This window comes from Mercenaria mercenaria, chromosome 12, assembly GCF_021730395.1.
Source record: "Mercenaria mercenaria strain notata chromosome 12, MADL_Memer_1, whole genome shotgun sequence".
Taxonomy (NCBI): Eukaryota; Metazoa; Mollusca; class Bivalvia; order Venerida; family Veneridae; genus Mercenaria; species Mercenaria mercenaria.
Window position 1 is genome coordinate 20,232,785 of NC_069372.1, and position 19,380 is coordinate 20,252,164.

Here is a 19,380-nt window from a genome sequence, read left to right on the forward strand (position 1 = left end):
CATATCTTAATGAAACTTGGTCAGAGTGTTAATCTTGATGATCTTTAGGTCAAGTTTAAATCTGGGTCAGGTGGTGTCAAAACTAGGTCACTAGGTCAAATCAAAGGAAAAACTTGTTAACACTCTAGAGGCCACATTTATGACTGTATCTTCATGAAACTTAGTCAGAATGTTAAACTTGATGATCTTTAGGTCAAGTTCGAGTCGGGGTCATGTCTGGTCAAAAACTAGGTCATGGGGTCAAATCAAAGGAATAGCTAGTTAACACTTTAGAGGCCACATTCATAACCATATCTTAATGAAACTTGGTCAGAATGTTAATCTTGATGATCTTTAGGTCAATAGGTCAGGTGAGCGATACAGGGCCTTCATGGCCCTCTTGTTTTTTTGTTGTTTTTTTCCCCATCAATATTTATTATCAACATATGAATTTTTGTACCCTCACCCAGTCACCGCCCCCCCCCCCCCCCCCAATAATTATTTTTTTCATTCCTTTTGTTAATTTTTCAAACCTTCCATTCAAACCTTCCATGAATATCTATCAACATGTGAAGTTGTAAACCCCCACCCCCCGTCACCACCCACGTTCCAGATTTCTAAGTTGATTGTGCTCTCTTAAGGACTTCTGTTCTTTTAAGTTCAAATATAATGAACTTATTTTCTTCTTAGTAACATTCTTAACTTTTTGCCGGATCTATTTCTTTGCCATTCCTCAACACAAACCCATTCGGCGGGGGATACCAATTCATCGAATTTGCTTGGCTTTTTTATTCTTTCTTATTTTAAACCTTAAACCTTCCATGTACATTTATCCACATGCAAAGTTGTATCCTTCCCCCACCTCTCTCCTCCACCCAGTCACCCCCACCACCCTGATCATGCACCCCTTTCCCCAACATTTTTTTCCATTATTTATTATTCATCAATTTTTATGATCAACATGTGAATTTTTGTATCCTCACCCAGTCTCTCCCCACCCACCCCCCGGCCCGCCCCAACTCCCAAATATTTTTTTACATTCCTTTGCCGGATATATTTCTTTGCCATTCCTCACCACAAAACCAATTCGGCTGGGGATACCGATTCATCGAATTTGCTTGTTGACATTGTATTTTATTTCTGGAAATTTCCATACCTGGAGGATACTATGGTCCTGTACCTGAGTTGAACACTCAAGTCTGTTTAAGCCCGCAGAAAAAGAGAAAATCACACACATTACCTGCCTGTATTTATTTAGTAGAAACTTTTAACTGTTCAAGCAAGTAACTAAACTCAGGTGAGCGATATAGGGCCATCATGGCCCTCTTGTCATAGTATTATTCTGGCCCATTCTGTTTAATTTTATATTAATAAAATAATTATAAAACCTTAATTTCATGATACTGTACCTCCTGTTGTAATTTTAGTTTAATTCTACATTAATAGGACTTTTGTATATGCTTATGTCTTTCCGCATTGGACTTTTTTTATTAAATAACAAGACCTTTGACTGGTTTATTGTATCTTTTACCTCAGTTCAGATGTGCATCTACTTAACCGAGGTATGAAGTCCAAGTGGCTAAATATTCAAGCATCTAAATAATGAATAAGATCAATAAGTACCATTGTATATCAGACAAAAAACTACATGAAGGCCTTATTGTTTTGGTTTTAACAGGCTCATAAAAGTGATGATCAATGTTATTGAGATAATAAACTTGTTATCATCAGATTTTGATGTAATAATAGTCTCTCAAAAGTCCAAGTGTCAAAGCCAGTATCTGTCTCAGAATAATCATCATTTGGTTTTCCTTCATTCTTAAGCTGGTAAACAAATTATTCCATGTGAGAATACACTTCATCTTATAGCTCACTGTAAAGTTTGTCATGTTTGCCTAGAGAAGTTAACTCAAGGTTGAAAAGTCCTTGAATTGATGCTAGTCCTTGGAAACCCCTTGAAAATAAATTGAAATCTTTATAATGTTGAAAAGTACTTGAATTTTATAAAAATCTGCTCGAGTTTTACCAAAAAACTCCAATAAAAATGTCAGGTCCTTGTGAGAAGAATAAATTTTAAAAAGAAATAGAAAATACGAAAATTAATTCATTTTAAAAGAAAATATCATGTTTGGTCACTTATCAATTCTTGTATACATTGGAAGCAGCCTATGACTGCATCTTATTGCAATTTACATTTCTGTTGTATCACCATTTTTAGCTTGACTATTTAAAGAATAAGGAGGACTTTTGAATTTGCCCTGCCATTACTTTGATTGTTGCATTCAGGTTAAATTTTATGGCAAGCTTCTCAAACTCACTATATATTCTTAACTACTGCCTCTATAATTATCAAACTTCTCACAAGGGTGTCTGATAAGGAATTTATGTTGAAATTAAAGCACGAAATTGTCCCAGATCTATATTTTGTATTTTGTTTCTGAAATTAAGTGTTATCGATGTCCGCTGTGTATTTAAACTGATGTCAGAGTAGATTATTCCCTCGCACTTGTTCGAAGATTTATAGTCTCTTATTTAAAATTATGCATTACATTTAACTCATTTGAAGTTTCTACATGAATACTGTAATGTTTAATCGCTTAGTCTAAGAGCAATTAAGTCTGACCATTATTTTATGAAGAGAGTTATTTGCTTTGGCTCGGTATCTTATTTACCGCATGATCGTGTACAGTACACATGCTTGATATAGAACAGCAATTGAAGGTTGTGGCATAGACCTGATCCCGTCCCTAACTTTATTCTTACTTACATATATAAGTTTTCTTCATTAAGAGGGAAGTAAATCCAGCAGGTTGCAGGGATTGAGCTAGGGGGCGTTTTGAGCGAAACATTCGCTCTGGAGCTCCCCACTACGCTTTAATCTGACATCAAAGCGAAATAAAAGTCGCCCAATTTTTTTTTCATTACCCATTTGCAAGCTTGTCAACTTGACTCGAATACACAATGGCATAATTTAAGCTCCGCCTAATTCCGATACATGGTGAAACTTTCCTTGAGAAGTATGAAGGCGGTTACGTCACTTTGTGTTGTTAAACCAAGCAGAAGGGACTGTTATTACATTAACGTATACATTTTCTTTTGTGCTTTAAACCGTATCTTACCTGGAATGGTTCCATTAAATCCAGTTAATTTCACTCGTATTTTTAAAATACTATAAAACACCCAGATTAAGACACTTGCTGTGATAAAAATAACCTAACTGAAATTCACGCACATTTTGACAGCTCCTGTTGGGACAACTTTTTCCGACACTAGCGAAACCAAAGAAACGTGTTTATTCCATGTGACGTCACTGCTGTTGACAAGCCTTAGATTCAGGGCCAGTGCAATATACATTTAATATTATTTAAAGGCCTGAGAATTGCTGTTATGGGTTTTCGTGATTTTACTTTTAATGCCGTTAGCACTGGAAGTTTGATTTCTTTTTAGCTCAAGGTGATTTTGTTTGTTTGTTTTGGGTATAACGCCATTTTTCAACAGTATTTCAGATATGTAACGGTGGGCAGTTAACGTAACCAGTGTTCCTGGATTCTGTACCAGTACAAACCTGTTCTCCGCCAGTAACTGCCAACTTCCCCACATGAATCAGAGGTGGAGGACGAATGATTTCAGACACAATGTCTTTCATCAAATCGTTACGGAGAACATACTGCCCGCCCAGGGATAGAACTCGCGACCCCGTGTTCCGTGCATCTGCGCTCTCCCTGCTGAGCTAAGCGGGCGGGTAGCTCAAGGTGAGCTATTGCGACCTGTCATTGTCCTGCGTCCGTCGTCCATAAACATTTACCTTGCTTACACTCTAAAGGCCACAGTTATGATCAAATCTTTATGAAACTTGGTCAGAATGTTTGTCTTGATGATCTGTAGGTCAGATCCGAAACTGGGTCATGTGGGGTCAAAAACTAGATCAGTAGGGTAGATCAATGAAAAATCTTATTAACACTCTAGAGTCCACAGTTTAAGTTTGAAACTAATTGGAATTGGTCAGAATATTTGCCTTGATGACCTCTAGGTCAAGTTCGAATCTGGGTCATGTAGGGTCAAAGACCATGTCACCCGGTCAAATCAAAGGAAAAACTTGTTAACACTCTAGAGGCTACATTTATGACCATATCTTCTTGAAACCTAGTCAAAATTTTGAAACTGGGTCATGTGGGGTCAAAAAGTAGGTCACCCAGTCAAATCAAAGGAAAAGCTTGCTAACACTCTAGAGGCCACATTTATGATCATATCTTCATGAAACGTAGTCAGAATGTTTTACCTTGTTGATCTTTAGGCCAAGTTTAAATCTAGACAATGTGGGATCAAAAACTAGGTCAGAAGGACAGATCAAAGGAAAATCTTGTTAACACTCTAGAGACCAGATTTCAAGTTTGAAAGTCATGAGAAAAGGTCAGAATGTTTGTCTCGATGAAATCTGTGTCAAATTTGAATATGGGTCATCTGGGGTCAAAAACTAGGTCACCCGGTCAAATCAAAGGAAAACTGTATGTGTGCAACTGGGGCTGCATTTTTGACTGGATATTCGTGAAATTTAATCAGAATGATCTTCTTGATGAAATGTAGAATAAGACCGAATATGGGTCATCTTAGATCAAAAACTAGGTTACCTGGTCATATCAAAGAAAATCGTTGCGTATGCCATTGGGGCTGTATTTTACATTTGATGTGCATCAAACTTAGTCATAATGTCTGTCTCTATAAAATATCTCAGACGAATGTTTATCTGGGTCACATGGGGTCAAAAACTAGGTCACCAGGTCAAATCAAAGAAAAAGCTTGTTTACAGTCTAGGGGCCACAATTTTTATTCAATCTTCATAAAGCTTGGTCAGAATGTTTGTAAAAATAAAGTCTTGTATGATTTCGAATCTGGGTCACGTGGGATCAAAACCTAGGTCACTAGGTCAAATCAAAAGAAAACCTTGTTTACACTCTAGAGGCCACTTTGTTTGCTCCAAACTTCATAATGGGCGAATTTTAATCTGGTTCATGTGGGGTTAAAAAATCAAATCAAAGAAAACGTTTTACACTCAAGAGAGGTCACATTTTTGGTCTAATCTTTATGAAAATTGGTCTGAATATTTGTCTCTATGAAATCTCGGATGGATTAAATTTGGTCAGGTTTAGTAAAAAGACTAGGTCACTAGGCACAATTGAAGAAAAATCTTGTTAACACCCCATAGGCCACATTTTTGCTCCAATCTTCATGAAACTTGGTCAGAATGTTTATCTCCTTGAAAACTAGTACGAGTTTGAAACGGGTTGATGTGTCAAAAACTAGGTCACTAGGTCAAACATGTTTACACTGTTATGGTGTGTTACTCATGTGAGCAACCTAGAGCCATCTTGGCCCTCTTGTTTATTTTTGTTATTTTAATACTTTAACTGAATAGACTTAAACAAAGACAGGAAATTATATAAAAAGTTACAAGTTTATTTAGTTAATATATTTTTGTCTGGCATGTAGTGGTACCAAAGTTTCATTATTTTTGTATAAGATATATAAAATGTTCTCATAAAATTAAGTTAAAGTTGATGTAAATGATGGTAAAGATGTTTGCAATAAATATGTATGTACACACTTGTTAAAACACATCTATGTGCAGACATATTGTATGTTTATCTGGCTTCAGATTGGTTTTTGCGATGTAATCAGTTTTCCTATTTTATGATTACCATATTTAGCTCCGGACGAATTCAACTATGACCCCCTCAAAATGTAACTTTATAAAAAGGCCATTAGAACTGGAATGGAGAAAGAAAGCAGTATACGAGTAAATATTATAGGAAACTTCTCTCAAGGCAAAACATCATTAACACGGCGCTTGATAGGTACAAACTGTGAAGGGGTTATATCGACAAATGGCATAGAAATCAGAAGGTTTAAATGTAGAAAGATGAAAGGTGGACGAATGAAATTGGTGGAAGATGAACACAAGGACTTTTTTGGTAGAACAGCTGCAGTTGCACGTTCAGTTGATACTGAGAAATTGAGTGAAAGAGTTCAGCGTTCCGCATTAGCGAACATACAGAACAATCAGGCTGTTTCAACAAACGCAGAAGACCATACATTTTCATCGCTGCAAACTCAATTTCCAACAACATCTCGAACGCCTAAAGCAGAGGCAGATCGTAAAAATCCCTAAAGCATCTCAAAAGCCTACGGATGACAGATCTGTGTCCTCGAATGTGCAACAACAGGTTGTCAACACAACACAACTTCCTTCTATTTCGAGTGAAGATTTTAAAACATTTTCAAGTGGAGTTGAACAAGAAAAAGATGATGTAGAACTGTCTTTTGACATTTGGGACTTTGGTGGCCAGTACATTTTTTATGCCACGCATACTTTGTTTCACAGCAGAAAGGCTTTGTATCTTCTTGTTGTTGACGTATCATCCCCTCTTGATAAAATTGTCATTGATAATGAATTTCCCGCCGAAAGCGGAGAGGAAAATATGAAATATTTCATAAAGTTTTGGATTGAATCAGTTCATGCATTTGTTGGACCTGGACATCCAGTCATTCTTGTCGGGACACATAAAGACCAAATTCAAGGCAACGAGGAGGCAAAACAGTACTTCGACCAAATAAGAAGTATTTTTGAGGACACAGACATGATTTACCATATTCAACCTGAAGACTTTGCTGTTGATAATCACGATTCTTCTGACACTGAGATACCAAAACTTCTTCAGTATCTAATACAGAAAGGCAGTGAACTGGTGTAAACTGTAGAAATCCCTGGTCGGTGGATACAACTTGAAAAGAAGTTAAACCAACACAGGTACAAAAATGTTATTACTTTCCAGGACGTTTTGAAAATTGATGCCGATAATGAGTATCCCTTGAAAGAGGAGCAACAAGTGAAACTTTTTCTACAATATCATCATGAGAAAGAACATTATTCTATTTTGACGAAAACCCGATGTCAGAGCATGTCGTCCTAGATCCTGGCTTTCTGGTAGATGCGTTCAAATGTATCATCACACCCGAGCGATTTCGCCTGAACGACATTTCCATACGTCCTTTATGGTGTAGCCTGAAAAAAGAAGCTAAGCTATCTGATGAGTTGATAAACAAGGTTTGGAGTCATAATAACGAAGACTTCATGAAATACAAGATGGTCCTATTAGGTTATCTCAAGAAGCATTTCATAATATCACAGGTAGTAGAGTATGATATGACAACAGGAACTTATCAAGAGCAAGATTGGTACATTGTTCCGAGTCTTCTTAAAGACAATTGTAAAGTGAAAGTAATGGAAGATTTTCTTACAGAAAAGCCGCGAACAATGGTTCGATATTTAATGCATTTTGAACAGACATCAATTGTACAAATGCTATTCCACAGACTGATAAGTGCAGCACTAGGAAAATGGGCAATCCTAAAGTTTGACAACAAACAGATGTTGTTTAAAGACCTTGCTGTTTTTAAACTCCAAGAAAGTTTTGCAGGCATAGCAGAACTGAGATATTCTGGTATAGAATTACGGGTAGTGAGTCTGTGTAAAACCACGATTGGTAGTAAAGTACCTGATGGATTTAGGCGTTTCATTGAAACCATTGTTACTCATGATTTTAGAAAATTAAAATCACAGATGGATGACAATGCCATGCCGTTTTCGCAGAAATACAGGTGCAACCACAAAATTCACGACCTACATGGTAGCAATCAAATAAGGGATATTTACGAAAGACCCGTGGTGACATTTCAACTTCATTATTTCACGATTTCTGCTTCCTGATTTCACGATTTCCACTTCATGAATTCACGATTTCTGCTTCCTGATTTCACGATTTCCACTTCATGAATTCACGATTTCCACTTCATGAATTCACGATTTCACGAATTCACGATTTCAAGAAAAAACTTCACGATTTCTTGATTTCACGATTTCATGATTTCTTGATTTCATGATTTCCACTTCATGAATTCACGATTTCACGATTTCTGCTTCCTGAATTCACGATTTCCACTTCATGAATTCACGATTTCACGATTTCCACTTCATGAATTCACGATTTCCACTTCACGAATTCTCGATTTCACGATTTCCACTTCACGAATTCACGATTTCACGATTTCCATTTCACGAATTCACGATTTCACAATGGTGAAATCGTGAATTCATGAAGTTGAAATCGTGAAATCGTGAATTCGTGAAGTGGAAATCGTGAATTCGTGAAGTAGAAATCGTGAAAACGTAAATTCATGAAGTAGAAATTGTGAAATCGTGAATTCGTGAAGTGGAAATCGTGAATTCGTGAAGTAGAAATCGTGAATTCATGAAAAGAAATCGTGAAATCGTGAATTCGTGAAGTGGAAATCGTGAATTCAGGAAGCAGAAATCGTGAAATCGTGAATTCATGAAGTGGAAATCGTGAAATTGTGAATTCGTGAAGTGGAAATCCTGAATTCAGGAAGCAGAAATCGTGAATTCATGAAGTGGAAATCGTGAAATCAAGAAATCGTGAAGTTTTGTCGTGAAATCGTGAATTCATGAAGTGGAAATCGTGAAATCGTGAATTCAGGAAGCAGAAGTCGTGAAATCGTGAATTCATGAAGTGGAAATCGTGAAATCAAGAAATCGTGAAATCCTGAAATCGTGAAATCAAGAAATCGTGAAGTTTTTTCGTGAAATCGTGAATTCGTGAAATCGTGAATTCATGAAGTGGAAATCGTGAATTCATGAAGTGGAAATCGTGAAATCAGGAAGCAGAAATCGTGAAATAATGAAGTTGAAATGTCACCACGGGTCTTTCGTAGATATTTGTCTCCTACTAGAGAAAAATTCAGTGTTCTGTCCAGACAATTATACCCACAATGAAAAAGTATTAAAGTTGGAATATAGGCAGGTGGTGATGAGACGATGTGCATACTGCAACAAAAATCTACATTACATCACCACCACCAAAAATAATTATAATGACAAGCAGATGACCCCTATTGATTTTGAGGTCAGTATGTTAAAGGTCAAGGTCACAGTGACCCTGAACAGTAAAACGGTTTTCGGATGATTACTCAAGAACGCTTAGGCCTAGGGTCACGAAAGTGGATAGGGAGGTTGGTCATGACCAGCAGATGACCCCTATTGATTTTGAGGTCAGTATGTCAAAGGTCAAGGTCACAGTGACCAGGAACAGTAAAATGGTTTCCAGGCAATAACTCTAGAACGCTTGGGCCTAGTGTCAGGAAAATTGATAGTTAGGTTGGCCATGACCAGCAGATGACCCCTATTGATTTTGAGGTCTAGGGCTTTGATATTTGGTATGTAGCAAAATCTAGTGGTCCTCTACCAAGATTGTTCAGATTAATTCCCTGGGGTCAAATATGGTGCCACCCCGGGGGTCACATGGTTTATATAGACTTATATAGGAAAAAAAACTTTGAAAAACCTCTTGTCCAAAACCACAGGGCCTAGGGCTTTGATATTTTGTATATGACATCATCTAGTGGTCCTCTACTAAGATTGTTCAAATTATTCCCCTAGGGTCAAATATGGCTCCACCCTGGGGGTCACATGGTTTACATAGACTTATATAGGGAAAAACTTTGAAAATCTTCTTGTCCAAACCACAAGGACTATGGCTTTGATATTTTGTAATGTAGCATCATTTAGTGGTTCTCTACCAAGTTTGTTCAAATTATCCCTCTAGGGTCAAATATGTCCCCACCCAAGGGGTCATATGTTTCATATAGACTTACATAGGGAAAAACTTGGAACCTTCATGTCCATAACTTACATCATTCAAATTTGGACCACATGTATAGTTTTGAGTGGCAAGATGAACCTTGACGTGAGTTGACCGTGATCTTGATCTAGTGACCTACTTTCACATTTCTGTAGCTACAGCCTTCAAATTTGGACCACATGCAAAGGTTTGTGTACCGAAAAAAACTTTGACCTTGCTTTTGACCTAGTGACCTACTTTCACATTTCTGAAGCTACAGCCTTCAAATTTGAACCCCAAGCATAGTTTTGTGTACTGAAATGAACTTTGATCTTGAGATTGACCTAGTGACCTAATTTCACATTTCTGAAGGTACAGGCTTCAAATTTGGACCACTTGCATAGTTTTGTGTTCCAAAATAAAATTTGACCTTGATTCTGACCTAGTGACCTACTTTCAGATTTCTCAAGCTACAGCCTTCAAATTTGAAGCACGTGCATAGTTTTGTATACCGAAATGAACTTTGATCTTGAGATTGACATAGTGACCTACTTCCACATTTCTGAAGCTACAGGCTTCAAATTTGGACTGCATGCATATTTTTGTGTTCTGAATTGAAATTTGACATTGATTTTTACCTATTAACTACTTTCACATTTCTCAAGCTACAGCCTTCAAAGTTGAAGCACATGCATAGTTCTGTCTACCAAAATGAACTTAGACCTTGAAATTGATCTAGTGACCTGTTTTACATTTCTCAAGCAACAGCTTTCAAATTTGGACCACATACACATTGTTTTGTACCGAAATGAAATTTGACATTGATTTTGACCTTGAGCTAGTCTTAAAATTTGGAACATTCAAAAATGGCTCAGTAGATGGCACCAAGATCACTCTGTAATCTCTTGTTAGGTTAATAGGTTAAAGGTCAAGGTCAGATTAAACCAGAATGGTAGAACTTTTGTTTACAGTGAGCATATAATTTCTGTTCCTTGTGCAATTACTGAATGAATCAAGGGGTGGGGGGGGGGGGGCATTTCGTGTTCGACGAGCTCTTGTTTTATATTTATTTTCTTGCCCTTTGGCTTTTGCCAACACCACTGCACACACACCCTGCAACCCCCACACCTCCCGTAAAATTCTCTAAATGTTGCTTTCGTCCTCCTCTGATATAACCCTTCGGGTCCCTTTTGGTGGAGCTTTTGTTATGAAAATACATGTATGCTCCCTTTGCGTTTAGCAATTTTAATACAAATCAGATTTCAAACTTCTGTTTCTATTGTCTTTCTTGAATATATTTTATTATCATCTGCTGTGAAGTGGAAAGGGGAATAAAGAAATGCTGATATACTTCGTTCTCACTCAGGTCAGCCCAACCCATCCGAAAGCAATTTCTTTTTAGTTTTAGTTGTTCATGCTTCTTTATATTGTCTCTTAGAATCCTGATATCTGCCCCCTGCCAACATTATTCAGTCCCTCACCCCACCCTACCCGCCTTCACATTCAAACATTTAACCTCTCTTTCCAAAACCATCTGTATAATTAGTTTAAATATCTTATGTTTCTTGTCATTCCGCCACACTCCCACCTTACATTACATCCAACCCACACTTTAACCCGCTCCCAAACTTTGTTCAGTTTCTTGTGTGTCTTGATATTGTCTTTTAGTAATTCATCACCCTCCCAAACCCAGAGGCACACCCAAAAAATATTTGTTCTCTTATCTTGATATTGTCTCTTAGTTTCCCGTTATTCACTCCCTCACTTACCCCCACCCCTGATACACTATAGTATTTTGTGTTTTTGATATTGTCTCTTTGTGTTCCGTTACCCAAAACTCAACAACTATCTACTTTCCCTTTGTTTTTTTAAAAAAATTCAGTTTCTTGCGGTTCTTGATATGGTCTCTTAGTATCCCATACCCTCACCTCACTCCCACCTCCCCGCTTCCCCAATCATTTCCTTTTTACTTTGATATATTTTTCATTTTGTCCTCATTCGAAGAAGTGGGGTCATATTGCTTTGCACATGTCGGCCGCGTCGGTCGGTCGGTCGGTTTGTCTGTCTGTCAGTAGAGCGAACAGCCTCCGCTCAAAAACTGAGAATTACTTGACCAAGAACACTCAAACTTGGTAGCATGACTTGGCTTATAAAGTAGATGGCCCTAACATTTTTGGGGTCAATAGGTCAAAGGTCAAGGTCACAAGTTCATGGCTTTGTCCGTAGTAGGACTAGTGCTTGAATGCTTTTTAAAGTTATTATTAGTCAGCTTCACGAAATGTTTGTCTGTTGATATTAGATGACCCTTAATATTTGTGCATTTGTTGTGTTTGTGTTGAGGGTGGAGGAGGGTTTTGGTGGGATATGGGAAATAGAATCAATAGATCGAAAGTTACTGTAATGCTTTGGCCTGGGTCTGTCCCCTTTTAGGTGCCGTTAAAGCTGAAAATAGAAATAGTTTTATTTTTTTCCACATGAATTGCTGGTTAGATATTCATTTAACTTTGTGTGGCATACTTAGGAGGCCATCTCCCTATTCAGTTCAAATTGGGGCACTTGACCTCTTTTAGGGTCTGCTAGAACTAATATAGAAATACGTATAAACAACTTTTTTTCCTGAACTGCCTTAAGGAACTTCATTGAACTTGGTCCGTAGCATCATTGTGACATCCGCTCAGAAATTTATTCAAATGGGGACACCGACCCCTTTAAGGGGTCGCTAGAATAAGTAAATCACAGAAATGTTCATTGGATGACCCTCTAGTTTTTAAAGCTAGCATAATATGTCAAACATACGTGGTTGCTTGGTGTGTGTTGGGTTAGGGTTTACACCGTGTTAATTTTCCTCTACCGCTCTATGGAAAATCTCACGAATATGAAGGCTACTTTCAAAAGAAAATGTTTCGTGGTTTACTCTCTACCAAACTTAGTTGTTCTAGCTTTGACATTCAGATGAGCGATCTAGGAATATCATTGCCTACTTTCCTTATGAGGCCAGTAGAAATTATTTTGTTTAGTATTTTCTCATCTATACGACATTAATTGAATACTTAGTGTTTAATAGTGCTTTATGTCTTATGTTTTAACTAGATATTTGAAATAAAGCCTCGAGTCATATTTGAAAGGGTGACACAATGAATTATTATCCCCTTTATACTGATTAAATGTTTTGATACACCTTTCTATCTTTGTTATTACTAAATACACTTGACACAGACTTAAGCTATTGTCCAGTATCTTCATCCACATTGGAGTCATTAATCACTCCAGTGTCAGCTCCAGTTTCCCCAGGTATGCCCAGTTTCACTGCCACGCATTAAAATAGTCGAGCGCGCTGTCTCCTATGAGGGTGTTTTTTCTAATGTAATTAAATCATTAACAATGTTTTGTTCATGATTCATGATGGCAAAAGATATAAAATGAATCTTCATTTGCGTATCTGGTTGCTTGCTAGAAATATTTTTTCGAAAGAAGAAACTTTAAATTCAGACCCTGACAAACATTTTGGTATATAAAAGTTACTGTTTACAGATGTAGACCAGTTGACCCCCAAAATAAGCATGATATGCTGGTTCATTTCCTACACTAAACACTCTGTCTGGTGATATGCGTTTGAATATTGTGTTCATGTTAGACACACAATTATTTACCAAGGGTGACATTAGAGTTTAATCAATGTCAATGTGAACTAGGCATTCGTCGATCATTAAAGAGAATTCTTTAAATTTTACAACAAACCCCTATCAAACTGTTAAAATGTAATATATATAAACAGATAAAATATATCGTACCTCCATCCGTACGGAGCTCCGATGCCTCAACGTCAACAGTAAGGAGTGGTACTAACATGTCTAGGATTACGTCTCGTTCGTTCGTTTCCTCATAAAATATCGTCTGCCATTTTTAATTACTTGCACATATATCACATGTACTGCCACCCGTTTTCAATTTGATTGCACGAAAATTTCAGGTAATACCGCTAGCCGATACATTATATTTAGAAAGGCATACAATAAGAATTTAAAGTTTATCTTTCGAAAAAAATATTTCTATTTACTTATTTATTTATTCATTAATATATTCAGTACACTTATCGTCGTATAAGTCAGATACAGTTACTCGTTTGTCTTCAAAAGTGTCCTCTTACAAACATAAGAAGCCGTTTCGCTAGGACGAACACCAATTTTATCCTCGGCTTCGCCTCGGACAATATTTATGTTCGTCCTAGCGAAACGGCTTCTTACGTCTGTAAGAGGACACCATACGTTTGAAGAAAAACTCGTACTGTATCTATTACAAATTGCGGGTCAGTTACCAATTTGGTTAGCAAGTCAAGCATCATAAATCTCTTTATAACTGATTATTTTACTCTGTTAGAAGAATGGCACATGTCTTAAATCCATCCTTTCAATTCATTCATCTAAATTAATAGAGAAGCAAAAAAATTCAGCGTTAGGTAATTTGCGAGTTCAGTATTGTTAACTTTATGATGCAAGTTTCGTATACATGCATTAAGAAAAAAATGCGTAGTTTTGATTTTAATTTTGTGTTTTGATATGTATTATAATAATTTGAAATGCAGGTTTTACAAATATTTTGCATATTTATGCAAATATGCAGCTTACCTGTTGCAGTATTAAATATTATGACAGGTCATGGATCTGTTACAGTGCCGTAATGAAAACCCATGTTTATTGACAACTTTATAACATAATCACTTTAAAAATGTTTTAAATGTAATGTTTGCTAATAAACTAAAATTGCTTTCCTAGAAACACATCTTCAGAGTTTGAATTCTTACTGAAATTTGTGATGACGCTGCAGAAATTGCAGATTTAGAAAAATTAAAAAGTCTGTATTAGACTAGGTAGCTCTAGTAACATTCTTGTGATTTGTATAATCCTGATCATTACTTAATTGTCAAATGATGTACATACTGGCATGATCATGCATTGGCTGGGACGACCCTGTGGCCCACTTGTTGTTATAAAAAGGTATAAAAGATTGACAAGCAGTGGAAGTGTTTATCACTATTCTTAAAATTCGATCAAATTACGTTTGTCATAATGCAAACATATTGCTAACATAGCATTTAACAGCCATTCTCCCAAAATCGACTCGTATTGGAATCAAAGCGCTGAAAGCACAGAAAGGTTGAAACCTTTCGATATGCTGTTAACAAATAATCTAAAGAAATACATGTTGTTCTGGTAAGAAGTGTGTATGTTGCCTTCACTTGCACAGGAGCTGGTATGAAAGGCATCAGGGTGGTTATTCGCCGGATATGCCACCGTGATATACTCGAATGTAGTCCATATTAATATATAGTGCAATTTTCCCGACTAGTAAAGGCTTTTTTCATGTCAGATATCAGCTTTATTGATGCTTGATTGTAAAGAAGAATGTCTGCTGATGTTTTTTTCAGCTACGCTATATGCTTCAAAAAGTTAGTCGAAGCTGTTTGGTAAAATGGAAGAAACGTATGTGTTTCCTGACGTCTACCTATACAATATTAGCCTTACCATCACGTGTATCCGTCACGTGACCATGACTCCACTCCCATAAGTAGTCATGTGTCTCTCCTTAGATCTTTTTCTACACAAACAGCTAGGTTTAACATGTAATAAAGTAGTAAAATATATCCCCGATATCGACCTAGAATCTGAGCAGACGATTAAATGAGAAAGACAGAGGGTAAGTCAAGGTCTGTGAACCCTGAAGAATGAGAATAATGGAGGGTAGGTCAACGCAGCCTAAACAAAGGCACTGGTGACGGACTCACTTAGGTATGACTTAATCAGTAGCAGACGATGTTTTCCAAACCATGTTTATTCAACAGTATCTACAAAATCATTGTGTACTTAAATGCCGTCTCAGTGTTCCCAAACTGCGCTTTTCATTTAAGAAAGATAAAACAAACAAAAGTGTCACTGTGGTCCTACTGCTCACCAGGGTATCAGACGCTATCCTCCAAGTAATCAGGGGCCACTATCTCGAAGGTACCTTAAGTCATAAGATGTTCGTAATGGGTTCCAACTTCGTAAGGTATTCGGACTCACTTAGGTATGACTTAACCAGTAGCAGACGATGTTTTCCAAACCATGTTTATTCAACAGTATCTACAAAATCATTGCGTTCTTAAATGCCGTCTCAGTGTTCCCAAACTGCGCTTTTCATTTAAGAAAGATAAAACAAACAAAAGTGTCACTGTGGTCCTACTGCTCACCAGGGTATCAGACGCTATCCTCCAAGTAATCAGGGGCCACTATCTCGAAGGTACCTTAAGTCATAAGATGTTCGTAATAGGTTCCAACTTCGTAAGGTATTCGTAGCAGATATTTCCTCTATCTCGAAAGCCTCGTTATTTACGACACTTCGTAAATGTCCTCGTAAGTAATATTTCTCAAAATGTTCGAGCACAAAACCGTGCACTTTAGCTTAAGCTTATACCAACAATGTATGGACAATAACTTAAAACATGTTTTGGTATCTTGTTGCACACTAAGAATCCACGTGTAAACGTTAAAATCGCCAAACATTGCAAAACCCCATGTCGCCAAGCTAATTTCCAAACTAAAAAGGACTATATCGTCATTTTACGGCATCGTTTCTTACTGGTGTTTCGATTTTTTAACTGTACCTGTATTTAACACGATACAATGATGCATGTTTCCCATCAGAAACTGGTATTTTGATGGTAATATTTCTTTGAATCGATGTCGCCAAAACACACCTATGGTACCGTAACGAATTTTAAACATAGCCTAGCGTAATATGATTCAAGGATCGTTATGGAAGTGTTTTGAATGTGTAAAAGGATAAATTCATCAGTAAAATTCCAAGAATAGGCTTGCCAAAACAAATAAACTCTTAGAAGCTGTTCAAAATCAGAAATGAAAATGTCGCATTTCAAGTACTATGCTTCCGTAACGCTACTATATTGTAAAAACTGATCGCCCAAATGTGAGACTGGAGTGGGAACCATAAACACTGTACAGAGAATGCGTCGAAACATAATCTGTCATAACGTTATGTTCATCTATCGTTATTATATAAGTAAATAAAAGAGTTTCCTATATGCTTCCGTAACACCTATTTTCCGTAACGTTATGTTCCATAACGAACTAAAAAAGACGTGTTTAGGCAAATTTCAGTTAAAGAAATATTATATAAAAATGCCTTTTTATTCGAGATGTTGTATAAAATTGCTGTTTTATTTATTCGAGATGTTGTATAAAATTGTTGTTTTATTTTTTATTCAAAAACTGACATTTTGGAAAAGAGTCTGATGGTAGAAAAGTATATTTGTAGATAATGTTGAACCAAAATGAGATAACGATTCCTAAGGGGGGAAATTATGCGGACTAAGTGCCTTCTGTTTTTACACAAGATCTGTCTATTGCAAAGTTCTGTTATAGTTCTATTATAGTTCTAAAAATATTTTAGTATTTCTGACTTTTTATTGTATGGCTTTAAATAGGTTACTTTTTATATGTTCTGTAACAAATTTTCGAAAAAGTTGCTTTGACAGTTATTGAGTTGTATGAGATAGTTGATTTTCTTAAAACATACTGTTTAACTTCAGACTGTTCTCTAGTGCGTTTTATTTCTGCAAGTTGCATTTCTTTACTTTGGAGAATCTGTTAAGGTTGCCGGCATTTTGAGACTATTTCATAATTTTGTTGATTTTCGCATTTCTTGTTAGTTAAATAACAATATACAAAGTTGTGTCAATTCCACAGTCGGTTTTATCCTTTGATATATCTATTGGTATGTGAAATGACTTTTTATCAAAATAATTTGAAGTAAGAAGTAAGTAAGCACATTTTTGCATTTCCATATAATATAACTCAAAGAACCTATTTTCCGCAACAAAATAAGGCACTATCTTCATGAAGGCATCATGCATGGTATCTTTACTTCTGCAAGATCGATGAAAAGAAAAACTAACGTGTTTAAACTTGTTTGAAACCTAAAATCAGTAATGTTTCATTTTCTTGTGGGTGTAGCCTTTGCGTAAACATTAATGATATATCACATCCTCGTATGAAACTGTTTGGTCAAAATGCTGCTTTGTTTCTTGCACATGTCACAGAAAAAATAATCTGTCTGAAGTAATATGTTTGCATCTTATCGCGGTCTGAATCTCTTCCTTTGAACAAATCTACTGCAAAAGCATGTTTAGCCGCCAATATAAATCGTGTAAACGCAATATGATAAAGCTATGCCCTCACCTTTGCTCCGTAACGTAGATTTATAGGGCACATTTTTAAATTGTCGTATCTGTAGACAAGAGAATTTTTTTGTAAATAATTCTTTTCCGATAAACCTCAGAGTTCGAAGGTTAAAAATCCGTTACTATGAACTTCTTCAAATTTCGACTATTCGCATTCTGCAAATGAGTCGATTTAGCGAGAATGGCTGTTAATGTTTGTAATTTTTATCTTGGAGATTTAATTTTGACATGTACATGGTAATTTCTGATCTGAATAATTACTTCATATCTTCATATCTTGATATCTATTTCATTTTTGCTTTTGTGTTTAAACTAAAAGCCAAAGGTGTGAAGAAATCATGTTTAATTGTTATTTATTCTCTAATCTGACAAAAACAGCTTTAGCAAACATTATGCCAGGAAAGTGAACTTTAGAACTTTTTTCTTTACATCTATGTCATTAACATCTATGTCATTAGCAAAGTTTACACTTGCTCATTATTATATTTATAAATCATACATACAGATGTGCAAAATTCTGCACAACAATTGCCTGTTCAGGTAACTGATAAGAAACGAACGGAAGTTTACTCTAGAAGACGTGTCAGGGAAAAAGAAACAAGAGCACCGCCTTGCGGGTGCAGACGCTCATCTGATTTTTTTGTCTCTGTATAATAGAAATATTGTCCTACCCATGATTTTCTAAGTCCAAAAGGGGCAATAATTATTGCAAAAAGCAATGGAGAGTTACGATGCTTGTTGTGCAGAGTCAGCTTTCAATGACGAATAACTGAGTTTTAAAGCAACAGCTCTGACTGAAAAGTGACCTAAACGCAAAACCCAACCAAGAAATCTGATAAGTGTTGCAAATTTCAAAGCAATAGTTTTAATAGTTTAGGAGAAAAGCTGACCTAAACATAAAACTTAACCAGGCAACGCCAACGCCGACGCCGATCAGGTGATGAAAATAACTAATCTTTTTTTCTCTTAAAAAATCAGATGAGCTAAAAATGGAAGATGACTCTGGACCTGTTACTGAAAAAGAAATCAAGAAAGTTGATGAAGAACTTACTAGTGGAGAAATGTTTGTACTGTCATTGGAGGACAGGAAACATAATAAAGCATACAGACCTCCAAAAGATGCTTGTATATTTGATGGTCGATTGATCACCCTTGAGAAGAAAGACATCAGTATCTTGGAAACTGTTTGTGTAAAAGAGATCGGGAAAGGTGGATTTGGAAACGTTTATTCTTGTAAGTCTTAGAGTAATTTAACCAACAGCTGTTTTTGTGTCAAGAACCGTCCTTTAATTGATGTAAAATATTATTAAATTTGTATTGATTACAATAATTCAAACTTCATAGGGTGGCTGGGCTTATGGAGCAGACGACCGCTATTGTTTTTGGGGTCACTCTATCAAAGGCCAAGGTCACGGGGGCCTGAACATTTCCGATCAATAACTTGAGAACCACTTGCCAAATAATGTTGAAACT

At 36.4% G+C, this 19,380-nt stretch overlaps 1 protein-coding gene across 3 annotated transcripts in view; it reads left to right on the top strand.

The window, feature by feature from the left end:
- LOC128547257 (PHD finger protein 11-like) overlaps window positions 1-19,177 on the top strand; it is a 59,089-nt gene extending 39,912 nt beyond the window's left edge. For 2 of the 3 annotated variants that reach the window (XM_053519368.1, XM_053519367.1), the window contains one exon: window positions 18,886-19,177. In XM_053519368.1, coding sequence (XP_053375343.1) covers window positions 18,886-19,151 — 266 coding nt within the window. In that variant the 3' untranslated portion in view covers window positions 19,152-19,177. Of the gene's footprint in view, window positions 1-5,684; window positions 6,076-18,885 lie in introns of those variants that run through there. The other variant, XM_053519369.1, reaches the window with a different exon arrangement.
- Window positions 19,178-19,380: the final 203 nt, after the last annotated feature.